Source organism: Amblyomma mixtum, chromosome 2 (assembly GCF_055824585.1).
Source record: "Amblyomma mixtum isolate Tamu chromosome 2, ASM5582458v1, whole genome shotgun sequence".
Lineage (NCBI taxonomy): Eukaryota > Metazoa > Arthropoda > Arachnida > Ixodida > Ixodidae > Amblyomma > Amblyomma mixtum.
This window is the reverse complement of record NC_143013.1, coordinates 97,994,164-98,018,127: the sequence shown is the minus strand read 5'-3', so window position 1 is coordinate 98,018,127 and position 23,964 is coordinate 97,994,164. Positions and strand designations below refer to the sequence as shown.

Sequence of the window (23,964 nt, the reverse complement as noted above, 5' to 3'; positions counted from 1 at the left end):
GAATGCGACACAGCTGGCGAAGCGAGCGGAGGCGAGCGCAGCGAAGAGGCAAGTGGTGTGACGTCATACCAAACGGCGGAGGCGGCACCGCGGCGAGGCGCGCGGTGTGACGTCATACCAGATGGCGCGGCGAGCGCACGGCGTCCGCCAGCTGCGGCGACTGCTAGGCAACGGCTCAAGGTCGGTCTGTGTGCCTCCTCGGAGCGCGGCCACAGCGAAATGGCAAGTTCGTGGCCAATGTAGCTTTCGCTACAAAAGACAGCCATTTACGAATCAAAGAGCTGCTCACCAGGAGGCTGGATAATGAGCTGGTCGACGAGCTCACATGGCCGCGTCCAATTGAACAGCCGGTAGCGGCAAACCTGGGATAAGATACAGTTGAAGAACAGTATAGCCTCGGTTTGGGTTAGTTCATTGCTCTTGTTTTGTTTTTTGACGCCACATTCTCTTTCTCGTATATTTTTTTTAATCACGTCCATTCTCTAACTTACCATGACTCTTTGATTATGGCAACGACATGCGCAGGTCCCACGCTTCCTGCGCTTCTCAGGTATTTTTGTCCTTAGTTCCAAGAATGAAAACAATGAAAAAGCCCGCGTCTCTCTCTTTTGACTGGCAACGGAAATGAATTGAAATTGAACCCCAGGTGGTCGAAATTTCCGGAGCCCTCCCCTACGGCGTCTCTCATAGCCTTAGTCGCTTTGGGACGTTAAACCCCATAAACCAACCAACCAAATTGAATCCTACTCTAATGCCTGCGTTTGTAACACGTCCCATGGATTTGTCGCTTTGAACCTGTAATACTCCGCGATAGCGCAGTCAATATAACAGAAAAAGAAAAAGTTTCGTCTAAAGACATAACCAGTAAACCTGCGTTCTTTAGTTATCCATCAAGGAATACGCTGTCGTCAAGAATTATGCAATCAGTCAGTCACTGCCATACTGCTGTTTTTATAGATCGATATGTTTTTAATCGATTATTGGGCCGATTAAATACTCCTTCTGAAGCTAAAGCCATTCAGCGGCGGAGCCCACATATGCACGCCAGGCTTATTCTCTCATCAAAGTACTCTCAAAGGCACGTGGCATCGTCACATAGCATAATACAATTTACTGCTGCTTCCAGCCACTCCAAAAAAACAGGAATAACGAAACCGCGACCAGCGCGATGAATGGGCCCTCTGAAAGGATCCGTCAGCGACACGCTTCCAGAGCATTCGGAGGAACCCATTGTGCACTCTACGAACGTCATCGACGCTATCGCCAGGGTGACAAAGAAAACACTAGCGAAGACGTGGGACGCAAGGAACAGGTTTATTCAGAAATTTAGTCTCGTTCCAGTGGCAACTTTATCTGCAGTTTCGTGACGAAAAAAAAGAGAGCCCGGTTAAGAGCAGTCGTTGAGTGGCGCTGCCTGCGACAGCGCCTGAGACATGTGTCCCATTTGTTCCTCTTTTCTTTTCCACCTGCCCACTGCGGTGGCGAGAGGCGGTTCTTGAAGGTTCTTTTCATTCGACTTAACGCTTGTACCCTCATTAGTACGCCCCCCCCCCCCCCCCGCCGCCCCCCTTCCCTCCACACCCACCTCCTATATTAATGTGAGAAAAAAAAATAAGGCAATGTGCTATGGCGCTCTCGATACGGTTTTGGTTTCCTATAGAGTGATTTTCTTTTTTGCAGGTGTATTTTTCTTATTTGCCGGCACTTAAAAACCGGCGAGTCATTTTTTACAGTAATAAGACGTGGGTTGAAAACGGAAGTAAATAAAATAAAACTGTTGGATTTAGCAAAAACAGTTGCAAAAGGTGTTATGGACCAAGTCAGCTTCCGGATACAGCAAATTTCAGATTTTTTAAATTTTTTTTCCGAGTGCGTGTTGGGAAAGTACTTGCGCTTTTAACGATGACACAAGTAGAAAAAAAAAAGCAAAATAAAGAGAAAGCTGACAGTTGGACGCTTATATGTTCTGAAAGTAGCCATAACTTTATCTCTCAATTTTCTAACTTTTAATAGCTTTTCTTTCCAATCGTTCTCTTTCTTTTCTATTTGCACATTTCCATTTTTCCCTTTTCTACCTCAAGCATGTATAAATGGTGGAGTCGGTGTTCAGAGATTGTTTTCATCATGATGTATTTGTAGTTTTTTTTTTCATCCAGCACCAGAGTTAATTCGGAAAATGTGCTACATCTCTTGATTCAGTCGCACATCATTGGTCTGATAGTGTAAATGCTTAGCCAAAAGTCATTTTTCTTAAGCATCGCAACCCTGTTTGTTACAAACACCTATGAAGAAGCAGCTACAACTAGTACTAATATTTCAAATTTTATGCAGCAAATCAAATAGCTAGAGTGGATGAATCAATGCACGGGAGCGACGAAACATTTCGAAGATGAACATTTTTCACTTTTGGGAACTTCTTGGCTTGTCGTTTACGGCATTCGATACATCAGCATTTAATATAGTCACACTTCACGCCATTTTATAGCACTATGGGACCCTGCGCCTCACACCGGAAGACCCCCTTCAGAATCACGCAAGGGCTCCATTTGTATTTGCCGCTGCTCGAGCTGTGACGTATGAAGGCACTACGCGTGTGTATCAGTCGTGGTCAGTGTTCCTAGGCACGCATCATACGCTTCTGCAGCCCACGAGCCAGTTGATTCCTATCAATGTTCATTTTTCTAACATTACATCAAAAAACGGTAGTAACTGTTCAGTTGCCGCTTACGTCGAAGCGCGTAGACGTGGTACACTCACTATAGCGAAAAGGAAGGCGGAATGAGCACTTTATAGTGGGCAGGCAGCGCCACAGCGACCGTACAGATTAGGCGTACAGATTAGGCGGAAATGTAGTTGAGCACCGACTCCCGGGTTTAATCTATGCGGACGATATTGTACTGTTAGCAGATAGCCAGGAAGATTTACAAACTTTGGTTAATTGCTGTGGAGACGAAGGAGACGCTCTAGGATTCAGTTTTAGCGCAACTAAATTAGGTGTGATGATTTTTAACGATACAACTGACCAGGTGCTTACAATACAAGGCCACGAAATACCCAAAGTGGCCGAATACAAATACCTCGGGATATGGCTAAACAAAGGGCAGATATACACGGAAAAGCACGAACAGGCTCTTAGGGCAAAAGGACGAAGAGACGCCGGGATAATGAAACATAGGGCATTATGGGGGTACAACAAATATGAAGTACTTAGAGGTATTTGGAAAGGAATTATGGTGCCGGGACTTACTTTCGGCAATGCCGTTCTGTGCTTAAGGGCAGAAGTTCAGTCGAGATTAGACGTAAATCAGAGAGCTGTTGGAAGATTAGCACTAGGTGCCCACGGCAAAACCACAAACGAGGCAGTACAAAGGGATTTGGGCTGGGCATCGTTCGAAGCACGGGAAGCTAAGAGTAAAATACTATATGAAGAACACCTGAGGAAATTGGACGATAACAGGTGGGCAGCTAAGGTATTTAAATATTTATACAGAAAGAGCGTTGACTCACAGTGACGGAAAAGAACTAGAAATCTAACCAGTAAGTATGCCGGTCATGAGGACGGAGAAAGAGAGAGCATTAAAGGACAGGTTAAAAACGCGGAAGTTATATATTGGATGAATTCAATGGAAAAGAAACATAGTGTAGAACTATATCGATACTGGAAAAGGCAGATCAGGAAAGAATTTTCCTATGATAACTCAAGAGGCAGTGCCCTACTTTTTGAAGCTAGGTCAGGGTGTCTTAGAACGCGCAGCTACAAAAAGAAATTTAGCGAAGAAGATGACACATGTGCAGTGTGTGGCAGATCTGTGGAAACAATTGAACACCTCATAATCAAATGTGATGGTCTCCATCCGGATGTCGATGCAGGAGCAGCCACCCTTCCTGAGGCCCTAGGGTTTAATGATAACAATGGTCATGTAAATAAATCTGCAGTGGAAGTTAGCAAAAAGCGATTGGAGGATTGGTGGCTGAAAAGCAAAGATGTGGCATAAGGTTAGAATTATAGGAAACCGTAGGTAAAGATGATGGTGATTCTTAATGAGAATTGCCAACACAGTAAACAATAAAAATAATAAAGGAAGAAAAGCTGAGCATGGTGGCAATTGCCACCACCCCGTTTCAAAGGGGGCGCTCCTATCCATCCATCCATCCATCCATCCATCCATCCATCCATCCATCCATCCATCCATCCATCCATCCATCCATCCATCCATCCATCCACCGTCGTAATATGTCGTGGGGGAAAATTTTTACTTTCTCCTGGAGGACAAAGGTCTAGGAATGCGGAGGGGTGGGTGATGTGCCATGCGAGATCACGTGATTTATGTGGGCGCGTCCCACGCACCCGGTGGAGTGGGCGCCCTTATAATGCGGAAGAAGCGTTGGTAGTCTTATCTCTGTCACTTTTTGCCCCAGAAGAGGCGAGGGAAAACACTTTATTTCTTCTAAACCACTAACCTGAAACCAAAGAAAGAAGGCAGAAATCAATTACCTGCTTATTTTTCGAGTTCTTAAAGCTATCGCGTTCTGTATCGAGCGAAATACTAGTAGCGAAGACCCGAGGAAACATAAAAAGGAGTTCCGTGAAAAAGGCTCGACTTCCTCTGTCCACGACAGCTCGTTACCCGAATCGCCGTCGTTAAACACGAAACTCATTAAGGCACGGAAAGGCGTCACTCCCGCCTCTTCAAAAACCACAAACGAATGGAATTCCTCGACACTGCTTTATAGCGACCTTTATATCTTTATAGCGTCCGTGCCGCACTGCGGAGCGCCGTCCGCTCAGACTGCTTTCCTCGCAAATGCAACTTCGTCCTTGCTTATCGCTTCGCCATATCTGCGGAAAACGAAGTCAAGCAAGCTACTGTGTGACGGGAAAAAAACAACGGTACACGAGCGACAGCTGGCCAATACTCGTCGCTCTGCGGAGCGCGAGATGAGGCACCGTTTAATGTTGTCGGTGCTACCACGTGCTTTCCCGCCGTCCGTGCCTCAACGCTGCCTCGGTTGCTGGAACGAAAGCGCTCTACGTGAGGCCTTCCCTTCTCACTCTCTTCTTTTCTCTGCGTTGCAGCAGGTTGGAGTCTCCAAAGAACAAAAACTACTCAAGAAAAAGTAAGGTAGGAGAGTCGTTCGTGCAAGCGTGCGCAAACTCTTTTGCCTGGCTAACTTGCTCTACGCGGCGGGTGATCATTTACCCCGTCGCATCGTCAATCATGATGCGCTCGATGACTTCGGAGATGCCGTTTTCCTCTTTGTTTTGTGTACGCCTGCAAGGTATAGAAGGAATAAACCTCCCGCGTAGTGTTTGTTTTTCTCCCTATTTGATGGGATACTATTCCCTTTTTTTCCCCTCGCTCTCTGCCACGTCGTTCCCACCGAATCAGAGACGCACCAGGCGCCTGTTTCCCTCCTGGCGCATCTCTCCGGAGTAGGCAGTTTAATACGAAATAGCTTCCGATGAAAGGCGGCCTCTGACGTCTTTCGACGGCGGGTTGGGTCTTTGTATTTGCTCCCTTAATGTTCGTCCTTTTCATTCACAAAGTGCTGAATGAACGCTGCTACAACGTTTCGCGCGTCGTAAACTGCCTGGAGGGGAGGTTTCGAAATGCTTGTGTTGTTTTTCTCGAGTCTTCAACGACCGGAACGGAATGGCTTTTCTTGCCGTTTGCTTCAGGAAGTTGGAAAGAAATGGCCTCGTTAGGTGAGAGTGTGGAATAACAATCGTTAACACGACGAGCCAAACGAGCGGTCTGTGCTGTAGTTTTTTTTTTTTTTCAGTGGGAATAAAGCTGTAACGTAAAGCCCGATAGTGTTCGCAGATTGGAAACAAGTAACGGCCCTCAGGTTCATGTGGAAGGAGTCATGTGGTGCCGCACCCTGACGGAGAACGTTATAACTGGGGTGTAAAGTTTGCCTGTGTGAGCTACGGCGTGATGGTTCATTGTTCATTCATCCTTCAGACGTCATAAAGAACTAACGAGGACTGCGGCAGATCTAAACCAAATGAAGACGTTTGCAGCTTATGCTAAAGGATTCATTTGTTCGTGCATCCTGGTGGGAAATGGTATTGTCGCGCCAGTTTGGCTCTGTGATTTAAGGCGCCTCGGTAGAGTATTTTTCTGTGTGCAAAAACAAGTTCTGCATTGATTAGTGCATGCAACACTGCCTTTCATTTTCGTGACGTAATAAAACAAGTAAAAAGCTCGGGGGGCGGATCTGTTAAGCACTATATACACGTCGGTCTTCTTTTCTACGTGGTATTCAATCAGCAGCAAGGCCGTGCCAAAAGGACCCATGCAAAATGTAGTGGGTTCGAATACCACTCATGGAACGCTGCGAAGGTAATTAATTACTTTCTTGAAGAAAAGGCCACGAAGGAGAGGGCGATATAAATAGGGAGTGAGTGAAAAACCTTTATTGTCCAACAGAATGAGACTACCTCATCCAGACCCCCCCTGTCCTTTACCCTCAGTTGAGGGAGGAGGATCAGGAGAGATCCGGCCGCATGGGGTAGTCGCGTCAGATGCTGGCCAGGATCTCTTGTATCCCGGCGGCCTCTTCAGCCAGTCGGACGGCGGTGAGCTGGAGCTCAGGGTCCGAGCTCCGGAGCAAGGTCTCCCAGGCGTCGCTACTATTAATGTTGTTTGCCCTGCCTGGGGATTGACTACACTCCCATATTATGTGGTCGAGGGACCCTCTCGCTCGGCACTTCTTGCATTTATCATCCTCTATTTCTGGAATGATATGTTTGCTTAGAATTGGGTGTGGGTAGACATCTGTTTGTAGACGCCTCCACGCCACCGCCTGTTGATTGTTGAGTGTTATGCTATAGGCGGGGAAAAGTACCTGCGATGTTGTCTGCAATATTCTGTAACTTCCTGGCAGGAGATTAGTCGCCCTTCTCTCCCGTGATCTGCGAGCGGTAGCCCGTCTTGTGAAGCTCGGTGGTAGAGATCTCGAGCCACCTCGTGGGCCGCCTCGTTGCCACGGACTGATTCGTGCGCAGTGGTCCAGATTATATTGATTGTTCTATTCAATGTCGCTTGTCTTAAAATTTTGGCACCGAGGGGAGAGACTCTCCCTCTACTAAAATTTTGGACTGCAGCTTTGCTGTCGCTTATGACGTATTTAGCTTTGGAACCGACGCAAGCTAGTGCTATTGCGACCTCCTCCGCCACCTCAGTGTTTGTCCATAAGATAGTTGCGGCCGTGATGGGGCTACCCGCTCCGTTCACTACCGCGACGGTCGTGTACTGACTATGTCTATCGCCCGCTGCGTCTACGTAGGCGACCTTCTCCTGAGGCTTGTCACCGTAGATGCGTTCTATCACCTCTGCCCGTTTTTGTCTTCTTTCCTTGTTTATTTCTGGGTGCATGTTCTTGGGTAAGGGGGGAATCCTGAGATTGCTCCTAATCTCCATGTCGATATCCTCCCTCTGTCTAGCTCCCCTGTCTGTTTTGATTCCGACTTTGGCTAGTGTGGCTCTTCCCGCATGTGTTATGCTGAGTCTCTCTAGCTGTGATATACGGACTGCTTCTGCGAGCTCTGTAAGCGTGTTATGTATGCCCATTGATAGGAGTTTTTCCGAGGATGTGCACATGGGCAGGCCTAGAACTTTCGTGACGCACTTCCTTATGAGAGCGTCGATTTTGTTCCTCTCTGCTGCTTTGAGATTTAGGTACGGCGTGGCGTAGCTGACTCTACTTATTATGAAAGCTTGTATGAGCCCAAGAAGGTTTTTTTCTTTAAGACCGCCTCTTTTGCTCGAGACACGTTTGATGAGATTGAGGGTCTGCATCACGTGACTCTCAAGCTTTTTCATGGTTATCGTGTTTTTTTCCATTTGATTGCATATTGACACGCTACAAAGGTGCGGCAATATAAAGGCCTAGGATTCTGATTGTGTGCACTTTGGGTACCTCCTTTCCTTCTACAGAAATCTGAATTTCAGAGGGTGGTTTGTTCCTCAGAGCCTTATCGTTATATATGAATATTTCAGATTTTTCGGGCAAGCATTCTAAGCCCCTTTCTTCTGCATACGTCGAAATTATATTGGCAGCTGCCTGTAGGGTTTGATTAATCTTTGCATCACTTCCTCGGTTGATCCATAGATTAATGTCGTCCGCATACAGGCTATATTCTAAGTTTGGGTTGCCAATTTTCTCAAGTTCGCCTGGGAGTTCTCTCATGGCCATGTTAAAGAGAATGGGTGATAGCACCGACCCTTGAGAGGTTCGCTTGCTTCCCAGCTTTATTTCCCCGGATTTAAAGGTGCACTGAAGAGGAATCTGAACTTGTCTTTTTGCCGCGGGAACTCGATCTACACGTTCCTAGCATTCTTAGAAACTGCGACTTATTGCCCTGTATGGCCGATTTCCCAAATTAAATCGAATTAACAGCCGTCTCCCGCCATTTTTTTTTTTTAAATTCTGCCTCGTACGGTGGGCGGAGTCGACCAACGCGTGGAGTGCCTTTCACCCAGTCCCGTGGCGGCTTGCCGCTCTGCCATCGGCGGAGTAATACGTAGTAGTCCGTAGTAGCAAATAGTCCGCGCGTATTTTTATTTCAGCGGGCTTATTTTGCGGCTATATTATCTGCAAATGAAACTATTTATTCATGGAAACCTAAAAAACAAAATAAAGCGAAAGCAAAGCCTCCACGGAGCTGGCTGAAAGGAACTTCACGCGTTGGTCGACTCCGCCCATCGTACGAGGCAGAATTAAAAAAAAGGGGCGGGAGCCGGACGTTAATTCGATTTAATTAGGGAAATCGGCCATACAGGACAATAAGTTGCAGTTTCTAAGAATGCTAGAAACGTGTAGATCGAGTTCCCGCGGCAAAAAGACAAGTTCAGAATCCTCTTCAGTGCACCTTTAATCTCCTGGGAGCTTATGCTCGTAGTTCTATCTGTGAGGAAGTCTCTTATGTAGCGATAGGTTTTGTGGCCTACTCCGGCGTGTCTGAGTCCTTTCAATATTGCCTCATGTTTGACGTTGCCAAATGCCTTTTTTGAGATCGACACCTAGGATAACCTTTGCATCCTTGGTTCTGGAGTCAATGATATCCTGTTTTAGTCGCAGCATGACGTCTTGTGTGCTGAGATGGAGTCGGAACCCATACATCTCATCTGGCCACTTGCTATTGTTTTCCATGTAATTCGATATTCTGGTCTGGACGACATGCTCCATTAGTTTCCCTACGCACGATGTGACGGATATAGGTCGGAGGTTCCCTATCTGCGGCTGCCTCCTGGGCTTAGGTATTAGGACCACGGTGGCCGTCTTCCATTGCGGGGGAATCTCGCCCCTCTCCCAGCACTCCTGCATGTAATCTGAGAGGGCCTTTATGGAGTTGTCGTCGAGGTTCCTTAACATTGTGTTCGTAATCCCGTCTGGGCCAGGAGCCGATCTGGTTTTGAGTCTGACTATTTCAGCCCTTACCTCGGCTACCGTAATCGGCCGATTCACACGACGGTCCGTTCGCCCGCGGCCCGCGCAATACGTGTTCAGGCGTCAGCACATTGAGAGGCGCGCTGAACAGGCCGAGGGCTGACAGCGCGCCTCTCAATGTGCTGACGCCTGAACACGTGATGCGCGGGCCGCGGGCGAACGGACCGTCGTGTGAAACGGCCTTAATGGGCGCGTCCAGGGCCTCGTTCGGGGCTCCTTCATAATCGAGAAGCCGGCTTTTGTCTGTGTCTCCTATGTAGGTTTTAGCTAGTTTACGTATGAAGCTTTCGTCATCGTATTCCCCACACGCGTGTCTAACTTTGGTCATTGTAACTTTCGCTTGCGTTTTGGATTTTTTTGGGTTTATGAGATGCCTAAGAATGTTCCACGTCTGGGGAAGATTCATAAATAAAATCACTTCAGCATCAAAAGTAGGCATAAGCGTCCGTCAATAAAGCGGCAATAATGGGAGCACGTGTTCTTATTTCAGTAAATTCAACGCTAATGTGAAACTCCGAGACACGTTCAAAAACGTGCGAGTAGCACGAGCGCACTAACAGCTGCAGTTTGAAAATTTCCTTTAGGCGGAAGCCCTTCAGTACTGCATAACACAGTGCCTATAAAGCTGAGCCCATCGGTGTTTCGCGTCCGAGTTCTCCTATTTCGCATTGCCGAAGGACGTGAGTACACAGAGGATACACAACTCGGAGAGCAAACTTTAGATGTGTTTGCTTGAAATCGTGCATAATGCTTTTAACACGATGTCATGCCTCGGCAAACATGGCCGCACCCATTTAAATAAAGACAAGCTCGTTTTCACCTAAACAGATTACTTTTCTCAGGATGACGTACAAACGGATGGTGAATGTGTAAGTGCATTATCCAGTTATCTTCTATAGAAAGAAGCTGCCTGATCTGGATGTGCGAGCCGTCGAGTAATATGACACTACTGGAGCTGACGCTCCTAAAAAAAAGTCAAAGTGCTGAGATACTTAACTAAAACGTTTTAAGAAAGAAACAAAGGAGTCAAACTGGCGCACTGAACAACGAAGACTGTCCTAGTAGGACTTTCATCTGCAAAAGTAGAGCTTTATCCGCATGGCATGAACGACGTCAGATCTGTTCTTAAACAACCAACCGGATGGACCTCGTGCTCAACCTCACTTCAGTATTGTTTCTGAAGTTTAAATTGTTTAAGCCGTTTTTTGAATAGCCTTCGCCAGCGAATGGGTAGTAATGTCCACGTTCTGTCTCCAGGTTCGAATGGCTTCGGTTTGTGTCCGGTGTTCTAACGTCTGCGGTCGCTGCCTTGTTGGTTGGTGCCTTATGCGTATTTTTGATAGCTGCTGTGACTGTTCGTAACGCGGGGTAAATGCCTCGGCATCCCCGTAGGCGCCGTGGCCATCGTGAGGCAGCATAACATGGTGATTATAGATTAGTACGCCGGTAGTCCGTCTACAGGCTCTAACTGTAGTCGCCTTGTAAGGCGACAGTTTGTAGATATAGGTAAGTCGATGCAAATGGTACGACAAGACTCACACAGGCGGGAACTGCCGACGGAGAGCTGGCTCGTAGATAGATGCGGAGGCTCCGGAAGCAAAAGTAGTATCGAAAATGTCTGCCTAATCTCTCGCTCACGAATTCAGTGACAGACTCCAAAGACGCGTCAGTCCGGCTCGAACTGATCCTTGGTCCATTTTGGTCCTTTAGTTGGCGCTTCCCATTGCGGTAATCTCCCTTCTGTTCTAAATTATTAATAACTTGCGGCGACATTCCCGTGACATATCCTGTGGTTACATGTATTACTGCACATTTTTTATAAGCAATGGGTGGAGTGTGAGATTAACGTAACATCATCAATACTGCTGCAATGCAAATTATCCACCGCCACAACCATGGGATGAAACACCATCAGCTTTGACTGGATTTCAGAGTAGCGAAGTTCACGCCGTCACACGTTTTGAAGGGATACTGGTTCAGAGGAGGTTTGGCTTTTCGATATTCGCAGGATACACGCCAGAAAGACAACCCGAGTTGTCGAGAAAGACATATTTCATGCGAGCCTAAAAACTCCAGACTGACTGTTATCGACATTTACGAATATTTGGCCCTGTTATCGGGCTCAGTAAAGCCATGGACTGAAATGCCATGTGCAATGTGCTGATCTAAACGAGAAGAGCCGAAGGCAACTCAGGCTATGAGGGACGCCGTAGTGAAGGGCTCCGGAAATTTCGACCACCTGGGGTTCTTTAACGTGCACTGACATCGCACAGCACACGGGCCTCTAGAATTTCGCCGTCATCGAAATTCAGCCGCCGCGGCAAGGATCGAACCCGCGTCTTTCGGGTCCGCAGCCAAGCGCCGTATCCATTGAGTCATAGAGCCCAGCTCAAACACTGAATATCTGTGAGAATAACAGGGTGTCCAGAATGATCTAGGTGACCAAGGAATGACCAAGGATATTCGGTCACTGGGCACGGCGGCACTACCGGCATGCGGTGGAATAATCATTTTGCCTTCATTGTGCAGATGGTCATCGGAGCGCTGCCTCCGACCAGCGCCAGCATCAGCCACTTGCCCGAGAAAAATGCCTTCGATCGCGAAATCACCACCGCCAAGTTCCACGTGCGAGACGCGCTGACACCGCATCTGGATGTTAACTGGCTACACCGATCGTCACCGGGCACATGCGCGGACCACTGCACGCACAGATCGCTACCAGCGCCACCGCAGATCAACAGTATATACTGCCTCCCCGAACATCACGATGTCACTGGGGCACGGCGGCACTACCGGCATGCGGTGGAATAATCATTTTGCCTTCATTGTGCAGATGGTCATCGGAGCGCTGCCTCCGACCAGCGTCAGCATCAGCCACTTGCCCGAGAAAAATGCCTTCGATCGCGGAATCACCACCGCCAAGTTCCACGTGCGAGACGCGCTGACACCGCATCTGGATGTTAACTGGCTACACCGATCGTCACCGGGCACATGCGCGGACCACTGCACGCACAGATCGCTACCAGCGCCACCGCAGATCAACAGTATATACTGCCTCCCCGAACATCACGATGTCACTGGGGCACGGCGGCACTACCGGCATGCGGTGGAATAATCATTTTGCCTTCATTGTGCAGATGGTCATCGGAGCGCTGCCTCCGACCAGCGTCAGCATCAGCCACTTGCCCGAGAAAAATGCCTTCGATCGCGGAATCACCACCGCCAAGTTCCACGTGCGAGACGCGCTGACACCGCATCTGGATGTTAACTGGCTACACCGATCGTCACCGGGCACATGCGCGGACCACTGCACGCACAGATCGCTACCAGCGCCACCGCAGATCAACAGTATATACTGCCTCCCCGAACATCACGATGTCACTGGGCACGGCGGCACTACCGGCATGCGGTGGAATAATCATTTTGCCTTCATTGTGCAGGTAAGAAAAGAATTTGGAAATTGTTACCGTTCAGATGACCGCTTTCTACTAGTGCTGCCGTGCCCGCAGCTTCAGAGTATAGTGCACGATAGTGCAGTGTTTCTTGGAAAATTGTTGCTTTTAGGAGGTGATGTGGAAACTAACCCTGGCCCTGAACTTGCGCAGATTGCAAAACAACTAAAGGACATTGCTTGCGACATAAAAGACATAAAAGAAAAACGACTCACAGAAATAGATAAGAAAGTGGATGCATTGTCAGTGTTAGAAACCAAGATTACGTCTTGCCAGAATGAAGTTTCCCGCATGACTAAAATTATTGATACACTAGAAAGACGGATTGACGATTTGGAAAACCGGAGCAGAAGATCGAATCTAATAGTGTATGGCTTAGAAGAGGAGGATGAAGAGAACAGTGAAACTCTAGAGCAGGCTGTTAACACAAAAATTATTCAAGATACTCTGGGTCTTGACCAGGTCGCCATCGAACGAATTCATAGATTAGGACGACCAGAGAGCAACAAGATCCGCGCGGTTATCTTTAAACTATTAGATTCGAGACAGAAGACAGCTATATTGAAGAACGGTCGGAAGCTAAAGGACACAAGATTCTGTATTGGCGAAGATTTTTCCCCCAGAATTCGTGAAATCAGGAAAAATCTTTGGGCGAGCGCGAAAGAAGAACGCGAAAGAAAAGAAAAGGTGTCCTTGGCCTTCGACAAGTTATTCATCAACGGCCGTGCATATGTCTGGGACTATGAGAAGAATAATCGAGTACCTCTGAAGGAACATGATGGGAAGACCAAACAACCACCTCTGGAAAAAAACTCTACCGATCTAAGCCCACCAATGACTCGACGGGGAGCACGGTCAAAGAATTAACGGTTATCAATATCAATGCGAGAAGCGTTATAAATAAAGTCGAATCCCTAGAGACTGTTCTGCTTGAGCACGAACCAGATATAGTTGCGATTACTGAAACCTGGCTCTCCCAAGATGTCAGCGACGATGAAATTGCTCCACCGAACTACGAACTTGTCAGAAAGGATCGCGCCTCCCGCGGTGGTGGCGTGGCACTTATGATACAAAAGCGCATCCCATTTGTCATGCTTCCTGAAGTAACCGGCGCTGAAGCTGTTTTCTGCAAAGTTATTTGCAACAACACTAACATTATAATTGGCAGCTTCTACAGGAGCCCTTCTTCTGGACACGAATGCATATCGGTAATTCAAGATTTCCTCCAGCAATACTGTTGTAACTCGCGAATCATTCTAATGGGCGATTTTAACCTACCAGATGTCGACTGGACTACCATGCATCACACTTCAATTATCTCCGACGCTGTAATTAATTTGATGATAAATTTTAACCTCCATCAAATAGTTCTCGATCCTACACGCGCACAAGGCTCAACAAAAAACATTCTTGACTTGATTTTAATCAGTGAACATTTCCCCGTCCATCGTGTTGCAACCCACGTCATCGAAGGCATCTCAGACCATAAAATCCCAGTTTGTGAATTACCGCTACAATTCACCATGACATGCCACTGTCCAACCACCACCATAAAAAACTTTGCAAAGGCAGACGACGCAGCTATCCTAACTTATCTCGCCCATGAATTCGACAGCTTTGCCGAGAGCGCATCAGATAGATCTACAAACATAGACACTACATGGCTTATCTTTAAACGCGCTGTACAGTATACTGTATGACTAACTTTGTCCCGCTCAAGATCAAACGCATCGCTAAAAATAACCCTTGGATCACTAGAGACGTCATTCACGCGCAGCGTCATGTAAAGAGGTTACGCAAAGCTATCAAGACCAAAGGTGGTAGTCATTTGAGGAAATCTAAATTAAGCAGTGCCGTTAAAAAGCTCAAACAGGTCACGAAACAAGCGAAAGACTACTACTTCAACGTAACTTTCCCAAGTTTGTTGAGAAATAATCCACACAGGTCTTGGAGCCATTTTCGTGGCCATAAAACGGTGCAGTCCGGTCTCTCTGTAGAAGATAAGGCCAATACTGCTAATATGTACGCCGCCGCGGTGGCTCAGCGGTTATGGTGCTCGGCTGCTGACCCGAAAGACGCGGGTTCGATCCCGGCCGCGGCGGCTAGAATTTCTTTGGGGGAGAAATTCTAGAGGCCCGTGTACTGTGCGATGTCAGTGCACGTTAAAGAACCCCAGGTGGTCGAAATTTCCGGAGCCCTCCACTACGGCGTCTCTCATAGCCTTAGTCGCTTTGGGACGTTAAACCCCATAAACCAAACCAAACCAATATGTACAACGATTTCTTCTTTTCAGTCTTTACTAAAGATAACGGCATCATCCCCGACTCCTGCAATTTGCCCCTGCTAAATATTGAACCTCTCAGAATTACCGATGACGGGATTTTCAATCTTCTGCTGAACCTAGATCCAAAAAAATCAACAGGTCCGGATGATATTCCAAATGAGTTTTTAAAAAGATATGCCGAATGGTGTAGCAAGTACCTTGGTATTATCTTTCGCAAGTCTATTTCATCATCAAGGCTGCCCAGAGACTGGAAAACGGCAAAGATCATACCTATTCATAAATCAGGGGACACTACCTCACCCTCAAACTATAGGCCAATCTCTCTTACAAGTACATCATGTAAAATTTTGGAACACATAATTTCGAAGCACATAACCGCATTCCTGGAGCGCAATAGTATATTGACACCCCATCAGCATGGATTCCGACGCGGGTTATCAACCGTTACTCAACTAACAGAGGTTGTACACGATCTAGCACTTAATATTAATAACTGTAGCCAGACAGACATAATATTGCTCGATTTTTCAAAGGCATTCGACTCTGTATCACACAATAAGTTGCTAGGAAAACTAAAAACTGTTATCGGGGAAGGCGACTTACTATCTTGGTTAGAAGATTTTTTGTCAAATCGGTCTCAGTTTGTGGTTTTTGAGTATGTTTCATCCAAAACAGTTCCAGTAACGTCGGGCGTTCCTCAGGGATCAGTCCTTGGTCCATTGTTATTTCTGCTCTTCATCAATGACATAACTAATGACATTGATTGCAACATTAAGCTCTTCGCAGATGACTGCATTCTTTACAAAACTATTAACAACCGCGAAGACCATCTGTCGTTAAACAGTTCTCTAAAAAAAATAACAGAATGGTGTAACACGTGGCAAATGACAATAAACACTAAAAAATCCGTTTGTATGACAGTAACAAGAAAAAAATTCCCGTTTTGCTTTTCTTACTCTGTAAACGGCGTTCCATTAGCGAAAACTAAACACCATAAATATCTAGGTATTACGCTGTCTTCTGACCTGAGGTGGGACTCTCACATTGCTAACATCACGTCTACTGCTTTACGGAAACTTCTCTTTATCAGGAGACGCTTGCGGTCCGCACCAGTATCTTCTAAACTCCTTGCCTACAAAACCCTTGTAAGGCCAGTCTTAGAATACGCGAACACAGTCTGGTTCCCCCAATCGATAACTAACATCACAAAACTTGAGGCTATACAACGCAAAGCCCTACGAATAATTCACAATAAATACAAGCGCACAGATTCCCCAACATTGCTTGCAGCTTCATCCGGTCTCCAAACATTATCCGCAAGAGCAAAACAAGCGCGCTTAAAATTTTTGTTTCAATTATTACACGAGCAGTACAGGATAGATGTGAAAAAATACGTGACGTACTCACAATCGCCACCTTCACGGCACAAACATACGAACACACTAACCGAGTATATGTGCCATAATGACACGTTTAGGCATTCCTTTTTCCCTCTCTCCATTAGTGAATGGAATCGCTTGGATCGTGCCATCACCTGCACTCAATCCTTATCATCATTCGTGTCACAGATAGAGCATTTGTCGTAATGCACAGTGGCGATGCAGCAACCGTGACTGCAAATCTAGGCAAGAAGACAACCCCTTCTAACTTGTCATGTATGCGATTTTGAGTGCATTTTGAAATTGTGCCTACCATTGTCGAAGATCTGTTCTGTATATCCTTTTGCTATGGCCAATTCACTTTTCCCTACCTTTGTTTTGATGCCATGTTTGCTGCCTTTGAATAATATGTTTATATTTGTTTTTTGCACTGTACTAATTGCCCCTGCTACGGTCTTGCAATAAGACCAGCAGTATTGTAAATAAATAAAATAAATAAAAGAACTCTTCGCGTTGGTACGAATGAACAAGACTAATTTCATCAAAAGAATCGAAGTTCTTGTAGTGCGGGAATGATTGAATATGTTGTGTATGTCGCTCCAAACGCTATTTACACAGACCTCGTTATCAACTTCCCAAATTAAACAACAAATACGAAAACGTAAAAGCCCCACCACCCTCATACGCATATTTTAGCACTGTGAAGAAAAGTTGAATTCGAAAAAGGATACCGTATCATTTTGTCCACTACTGCAATAAACGATTTACCTGCTAACATATGTTCTAACATATGTTCACATGTTCGCAGGTGGCTGCGTCATCTACCGCCTTATAATTAGCACAGATGACCTTATGCTTCTTCAATTTGACATTATGCACGTATTAACCTCGTGTAATAAATGGCTACAACTTTAAATTCTGAAGAAAAAAAATCTCTTTTATAATTGCATCGACGTTATTCGCAACAACATTCAAAGCATCTTAATGTCATTTCGGAAGTCGCCGCAGCGACGACATACAAACATTAAAGTGTTCATTTAACACGCGATCTAAATTGTTCTTTTCACTGAACACAGATTTCTAGCTAAGTAAATCACGTTCTTCGTTACTTTCGACGAACCGTGCGTGCGGCTAGCACCCCAGCCAGTGAAAGCACTTGCTTATTCGGACTAAACTAGATTGCATGTGTGGTTTGGGAGCCACACAAAAATTAGCCTCCCCTACTTTCGAGAACAGGCGTAATGTCGCGAAGCAAGATTAATCTTCTCGGCCTATTGTTATTACGTGAGTGTGACTGAACTAAAGCGTAACGCTAAACTCACAACTCTAGCTAACCGCCGAAAAACTGCCAGACTGTGCATTTTTGATGAGGTCTACCAGAGTCCCGGAATACTTTTGAAGGACCTTTCTACTATCATCCATTTTCTCGGGAAGGCCATATACCCTCCCCCTAGCCGCATGTTATCGCATGTGTCATAATTTTTTGTTCATAGGGAAATGAATTCAAATGACTCGACAAATGCCATCATGCGTCAACTCGACCCATCATCCTTCAGATCATCCATTGAAAGAATCACGTGCTGAATATTCCAAACCCTCATAAACTCCCCGCCAGACCTAGGTAATCTTAAAGGTGCACTGAAGAGGATTCTGAACTTGTCTTTTTGCCGCGGGAACTCGATCTACACGTTCCTAGCATTCTTAGAAACTGCAACTTATTGCCCTGTATGGCCGATTTCCCTAATTAAATCGAATTAACATCCGGCTCCCGCCCTTTTTTTTTTTAATTCTGCCTCGTACGATGGGCGGAGTCGACCAACGCGTGAAGTTCCTTTCAGCCAGCTCCATGGAGGCTTTGCTTTCGTTTTATTTTGTTTTTAGGTTTCCATGAATAAATAGTTTCATTCGCAAATAATATAGCCGCAAAATAAGCCCGCAGAAATAAAAATACGCGCGGACTATTTGTTACTACGGACTACTACGTATTACTCCGCCGGTGGCAGAGCGGCAAGCCGCCACGGGACTGGGTGAAAGGCACTCCACGCGTTGGTCGACTCCGCCCATCGTACGAGGCAGAATTCAAAAAAAAGGGCGGGGGCCGGATGTTAATTCGATTTAATTTGGGAAATCGGCCATACAGGGCAATAAGTCGCAGTTTCTAAGAATGCTAGGAACGTGTAGATCGAGTTCCCGCGGCAAAAAGACAAGTTCAGATTCCTCTTCAGTGCACCTTTAATAAATAAATAAATAAATAAATAAATAAATAAATAAATCACCCTTGAAGCACGCGTTCGGTTGTTTTCCATCATAGTTTTCGGAACACGCTGCTCTTTTATTGTGTCTTTAGCTTCATAAAAAAAAAGCTTCTTGAGCAGGAGCTAAATGTCTCCTTTCATATCGTCAGACCATGTACGAAGGGCAAAACGCTTCTCTAGAATGCAATACAACGGAAAGATGAGCATTTTGAGTGTGAATTTGTGCCGAGTGTTTTTGGTGAAGTCTTACAGCGGCCGTGATCCCTGCTCTAGACGTGTTCCGGTAACCACACGACATCTAGTCATAACGCTTGGTTCTAAACTAGCCTTAATGATCGCTGCAGCAACCACATTGGCAGTAGAGAGCAAGCATCTCCGGTGTTCTAGACAATTCTCCCGTCCCGTGTACCCTCTTCCAGTGCGTGCATGCAGTTGCCGGCGTTCGGACAGGCATGTGGTTCTCGTGTAAGAAGATACAGTCGCGTAGTTGTAACTGCCAACGTTGCAATTCCTGGAAGGCCGAACAACAAACGGACCCCGGCGGGCCCTCACATAACATTTGGTTGTCCCTAGAAGGGAGTGGGTGGTTCCTGTGCCGAGTCTCCTTAACGATTTCTCATCAGTCTTTGTTCAGCTGAGGCGTGCACGACAGCGCGCAATGTGCCTTGTTTCACGGTGCTTGTTCCAGGAGTGGCGCTGGGCGTCGTTCTTTGCAGCATTGTTGGCTGTGTTTTCTGTTCCGGGCCCCAGCGGGGGAAGACAGCCCGTTGAGTCGATAGCGCAGACAATGTGATCGATTTTGGCGTTTCCCTCTGCTCCGCTATCTTTGGTCGCGTCTCCCCTTTCTTGCGGCTGGAGACCCTCTGCAATTGGCGGTGTCGTTTCGTAGAGTTCATGAGTGTGAGCGCCAACTTGACGCGGACGGTTAGCGGTCAAAGAAGGTCAGGTAAAGATGAATGCTCGGCCAACGCATCATTTGTAATGCTTCTGCAGTGACCGCATTTTGGCCTGCAAGTTTGTTGCTTTCGCGAACAATGCGGATTTGGTCATCCGATGCTATGGCTGAGAATCTTTGCCTGCGGTAGCTGAAGGTCCGACAAGACAACACAACACGTACTCCGCGCATGGCCCGCATTTAGTGCCCAAAATACAATTCCTAGGCTAAGCACTGTGCAGACCATTTTGATGCTCGCCCGTTGAGTAAGATGAAGGTACTCAGGTGGTGGCGGCCGCGTTCGTGAGCTTTGAAGGCCTGTCACGGTTCCGTTTCGTGAGACCGTCGTGCCTGAGTGACAGGCTACGACTTTGCCGTACGCAGAGCCCTTACTTACTTACTTAACAACCTTCATTTTTAACTCAGCTCTTTTTTTTTTCTCCTTGCCCTTTATGACCTTCATCCCTTCTTATGCAGGGAAGCAGACCTGTACCCTTTCTTGTTAACTTCTCTTTCTCTCCTTTCTTTCCATCTCCTTTCATTCTCATCTCTCTCTCTCTCTCTCTCTCTCTCTCTCCCTGTCTGCAATGGAGTGTAGGGAAATGAGAGGCGGCAATGAAAGCTTTTCCTTGCGGACCGACTACATGCTTCGGCAGCCCCTGCGCACACCCACTGAACAAATTCGCCTCACCTATTTCTTCGTTCTGTACGTGTCAATCTGTTCGTCTGAACGAAATGCGCAGGGAAAGGGCTGATAAATGACGAAAATGCGCTTCACATTCTGATCTCAAACGGCAAAGCTTCTGCTGAGTATCACAGTTTTAAAGCATCACCTTGTAAAGCTTTGTGAAAAATCGGAACATAAAGTGAAAGCTGTAAGCGAGTCGGCACGCTTACATGTACTTACCCCGCATTGTCGTTGGCGTTCATTAAAACGTTCGCGCACTGTATAGAACTAATAAACGTGAAACTGAGACAGGCCTTGTTACCGCACATATCGTATAGTATCCTCGCTGAGCGCATAGCGGAACGCAGATGCGCGTAGGCATTTCATCCTTCACACTCGTGTTTACCCAAAGCCGGGAAGCAGTTTCGCTTTCTCGACCGAAAAAGTATGACGGGCCTATAGTTGCGGCGCGCGCAAGAGATGGAGCTGCGCATTTCGAGCGCAGTCTATTGTTTGGAACTATGGCTTGAATGCACACCGGGTGCGCTGTCAGTTGTCTAGGAATGTGGTAACTCCACTCTGCGGCGAACGTCGCCTACACACTATAACACTCGACTCGACGGCCACTGCAAGAGCAGTACAAAGGAAGCAGTGGATCGAAATTCCTGTGGCATCGAATAGCGGTCGTGAACGAGCAGGCTTGTGTCGAAAGGAACGAGGTGCGGAAGCACATCTGGCAGAGAATGATGGAGAGCGAAGTCCATCGACCGAATCATTTGTTTTTACGCTGCTGTCCGTGGTATCCCATGGCATCGATCCAAAGGCTCGATGCTATCGCCTCTGAACAGAGCCTTTGCGTTTCGCAGGCGATGTTAATAAGACGGTGGAATTTCTGTATGCTGCGAAGCTGTGCCAAAGGTAATGCAACACTTGGTATAACTTTTTACTAACTGACACAGGTCGTTCAAATTCTGTATAATTGTAGAGCAACTCATAACTCCGAAAGAGATGCTACTTTCGAACACGGCCGTGGTAGCCGCGTTTCGATGTGCGATGTCAGTGCACGTTAAAAATCTCCAGGGGGTCGAAATTATTCCGGAGCCCTCCACTACGGCACCTCTTTCTCTCTTTCTTTTTTTACTCCACCTTCCTCCCTTCTCTTACGGCGCGGTTCGGATGTCCACCGAGATGGGAGACAAAACTGCGCCATTTTCTTTCCTCGAAGACCATTTTTTTTTTATTGTACTCTCTATCACAAGCGATACACTTGGGCCAGACTCAGTTCGTCCACTCCCTGACCATTTGTGTCAGCGGTCGCCGTTGATGTTATCCCACTGCATGGTCCGTCTTCAACGCTGGTATTCCTTGTTTAAACTTCTTAATTCATCTAAGCACATTGCTCTTGTCGGTGGTGCCACCTCCATAAACATTCAATATAGCCTTCTGTGGATTTCGGACAGCCTGAATCCTTCGTCATTTTCGGAAGCGCTGCAATCAACACGGACACGCAATTAAAGACCTTCCCGCAAAATCAAGCTCCATGCCCAGCATCCGACATGCCCTATATGCGGATGATATCTCTATTTGGGCACCAGAAGGCAATCTCGGGCACATGGAGACCTGCCTAGCTACAGGCAGCGGAGGTAGTGGACGCTTACGCTGCCTATTGCGGTCCCCAATGTGCTCCCAACAAATCAGAATTATTCCAAATTCGTCCCTCCCCTCGGGACGACACTTCTATTCACCTCGCGCTCCCTTCGGGTCCGATCAGAGAGACCAAGGAGATCCGCATCCTCGTCCTCTTTATTCGCCAACAATGCAGACCGGACACAACACTCGCGAAACTCCGCATGTATGGTGACCAGATGGGCCGTATGGTCCGCCGGGTCTCCAGTAAGCGTAGAGGGTTACGAAGTAAAGATGTCTTGTGGCTGGCACATGCCTTCGTAACAAGTAGAATTCTCTACTCAACCCCCTACCTGCGCACGCGCAAACACGACGAGGACCAACTCCAGGTCATACACCACAAAGTCATCAAACGGACTCTTGACCTTCCCATTACCACATCCAACCAGCGTTTGTTGGGCCTGGAGGTGGTCAACACCTATCGGGAACTCCGAGGCGCCCATCTCCTCCACTAATACACGCGCCTGTCACAAACGCCATCCGGTAGCCACATTCTTGACCTACTCAATATCCAACAAACCATCACCTTTGAGAAACGGGTATGAGCGCCAAAACCCTAGAGACGCGCCCTCAGGGTCCGACCCATTCCCCGCAACATGTCACACGCTGACCATAATGGCCGTCGCCAGGCGCGTGCGGAAGCACTGGAGCGACATTATGGTCGACAACAACACGTGTACTACGTGAACATTGCCGGTCCCCACCGTGTGGGGTGGTTCACCGCGGCATTGGTCCACAACACCAACATAGTGGCAGGACTCACGTTCTGCGCCTACAGCCCAAAACATGCGGAGGAAATCGCGATTGCGCTCGCCCTCTTCCTCCCAGAACTGATAAACATCACTAACGTATCAAAGAGGGCCTGTCGTAATTATGAGCTGGGTTGGATACCTCCTCTCGCCTGGCACATCCTACAAAATTGCTCTCGGTCCAGCAACCTTCCAAATTGCAACCTCATCTGGGCTCACGGCCACCAGGGACTACAGGGCAATGAGTTAGCCGATCAGGCGGCCCATGCGCTCTTTTCCCATGCACTCGCATTTCCTCTGGAAGCCTACTCCGAGTCCACCCACTCTCTAATTACATTCAAAGGCATCACTACGTATTATGAGGACAGTCATCGTCGCTTTCCGGAACCCTGTAAGGGTCTCCGGAGAGCAGACGAACGGCTCCATCTCACAATTTTTAAATACAATGCTGTGACCGGCAGTATTGAAGCACTTCAACGCAGGATTCGATGATGGCTGCAGCCTGTGTGAGGCGACGTTGTCGGACGTTTTCCACATGGTCTGAGCTTGCCCTTCCAATCGCCACCCATCCAAATACTTCATCTCCCAACCTTCTAGGGAGGCCTGGGAGGCGGGACTGCTCAGCTGTCATGACCTGCAGTCCCGACTTCCAACGAAACAAGGTCGCCAGGGCGCAAGCGGCGTTAGACGCCATTAGCTCCACTTGTAGATTTGTGAGGACCTGGGCCAATAATGTCTGGGCCCAAACACCTCCTTGTACAGAGTCAATAAATGTTTACCACCACCGCCACCACATAGGGAGACAGACAAGGACGAGCGCTACTTCCAACTGATTTATTCAGTGAAAACCGCGTGCGCTTCACGCGCATCCTCAGGACCTTGGAATGACAGCAGCAAAAACACATCTGAAAGATTACTAGGTCATACTAACAAAGGCAAGCGCTTTTCTTGGTAATGAAACTGACTGTGAACTGACGCACTTTCTTCTAAGTGATGCTAAATGTTAAGGACAGCGCAGCGAGATATGCAAAGAAAAATTGTATAGGTGTAATGTTAAGAGACAGGAAGAGGGCAAAGTGGATCAGGGATCAAATACCGGTTA

At 47.2% G+C, this 23,964-nt stretch overlaps 2 protein-coding genes across 2 annotated transcripts in view; one reads left to right on the top strand and one right to left on the bottom strand.

Annotated features, from left to right (window-relative positions):
• Positions 1 to 9,381, bottom strand: part of LOC149360244 (uncharacterized) — a 54,619-nt gene extending 45,238 nt beyond the window's left edge. Inside the window, exon 1 of the mRNA XM_089567813.1 lies at positions 9,280 to 9,381. Within this exon, the coding sequence (XP_089423939.1) occupies positions 9,280 to 9,381 (102 nt within the window). The remainder of the gene's footprint in view (positions 1 to 9,279) is intronic.
• A 3,146-nt stretch (positions 9,382 to 12,527) lies between these two features.
• LOC149360243 (uncharacterized) lies at positions 12,528 to 14,222 on the top strand. Its single transcript, XM_089567812.1, has one exon. It carries the CDS (start codon positions 12,528 to 12,530, stop codon positions 13,773 to 13,775), a length of 1,248 nt encoding a protein of 415 aa, XP_089423938.1. The 3' UTR covers positions 13,776 to 14,222.
• The last annotated feature ends 9,742 nt before the right edge of the window (positions 14,223 to 23,964 follow it).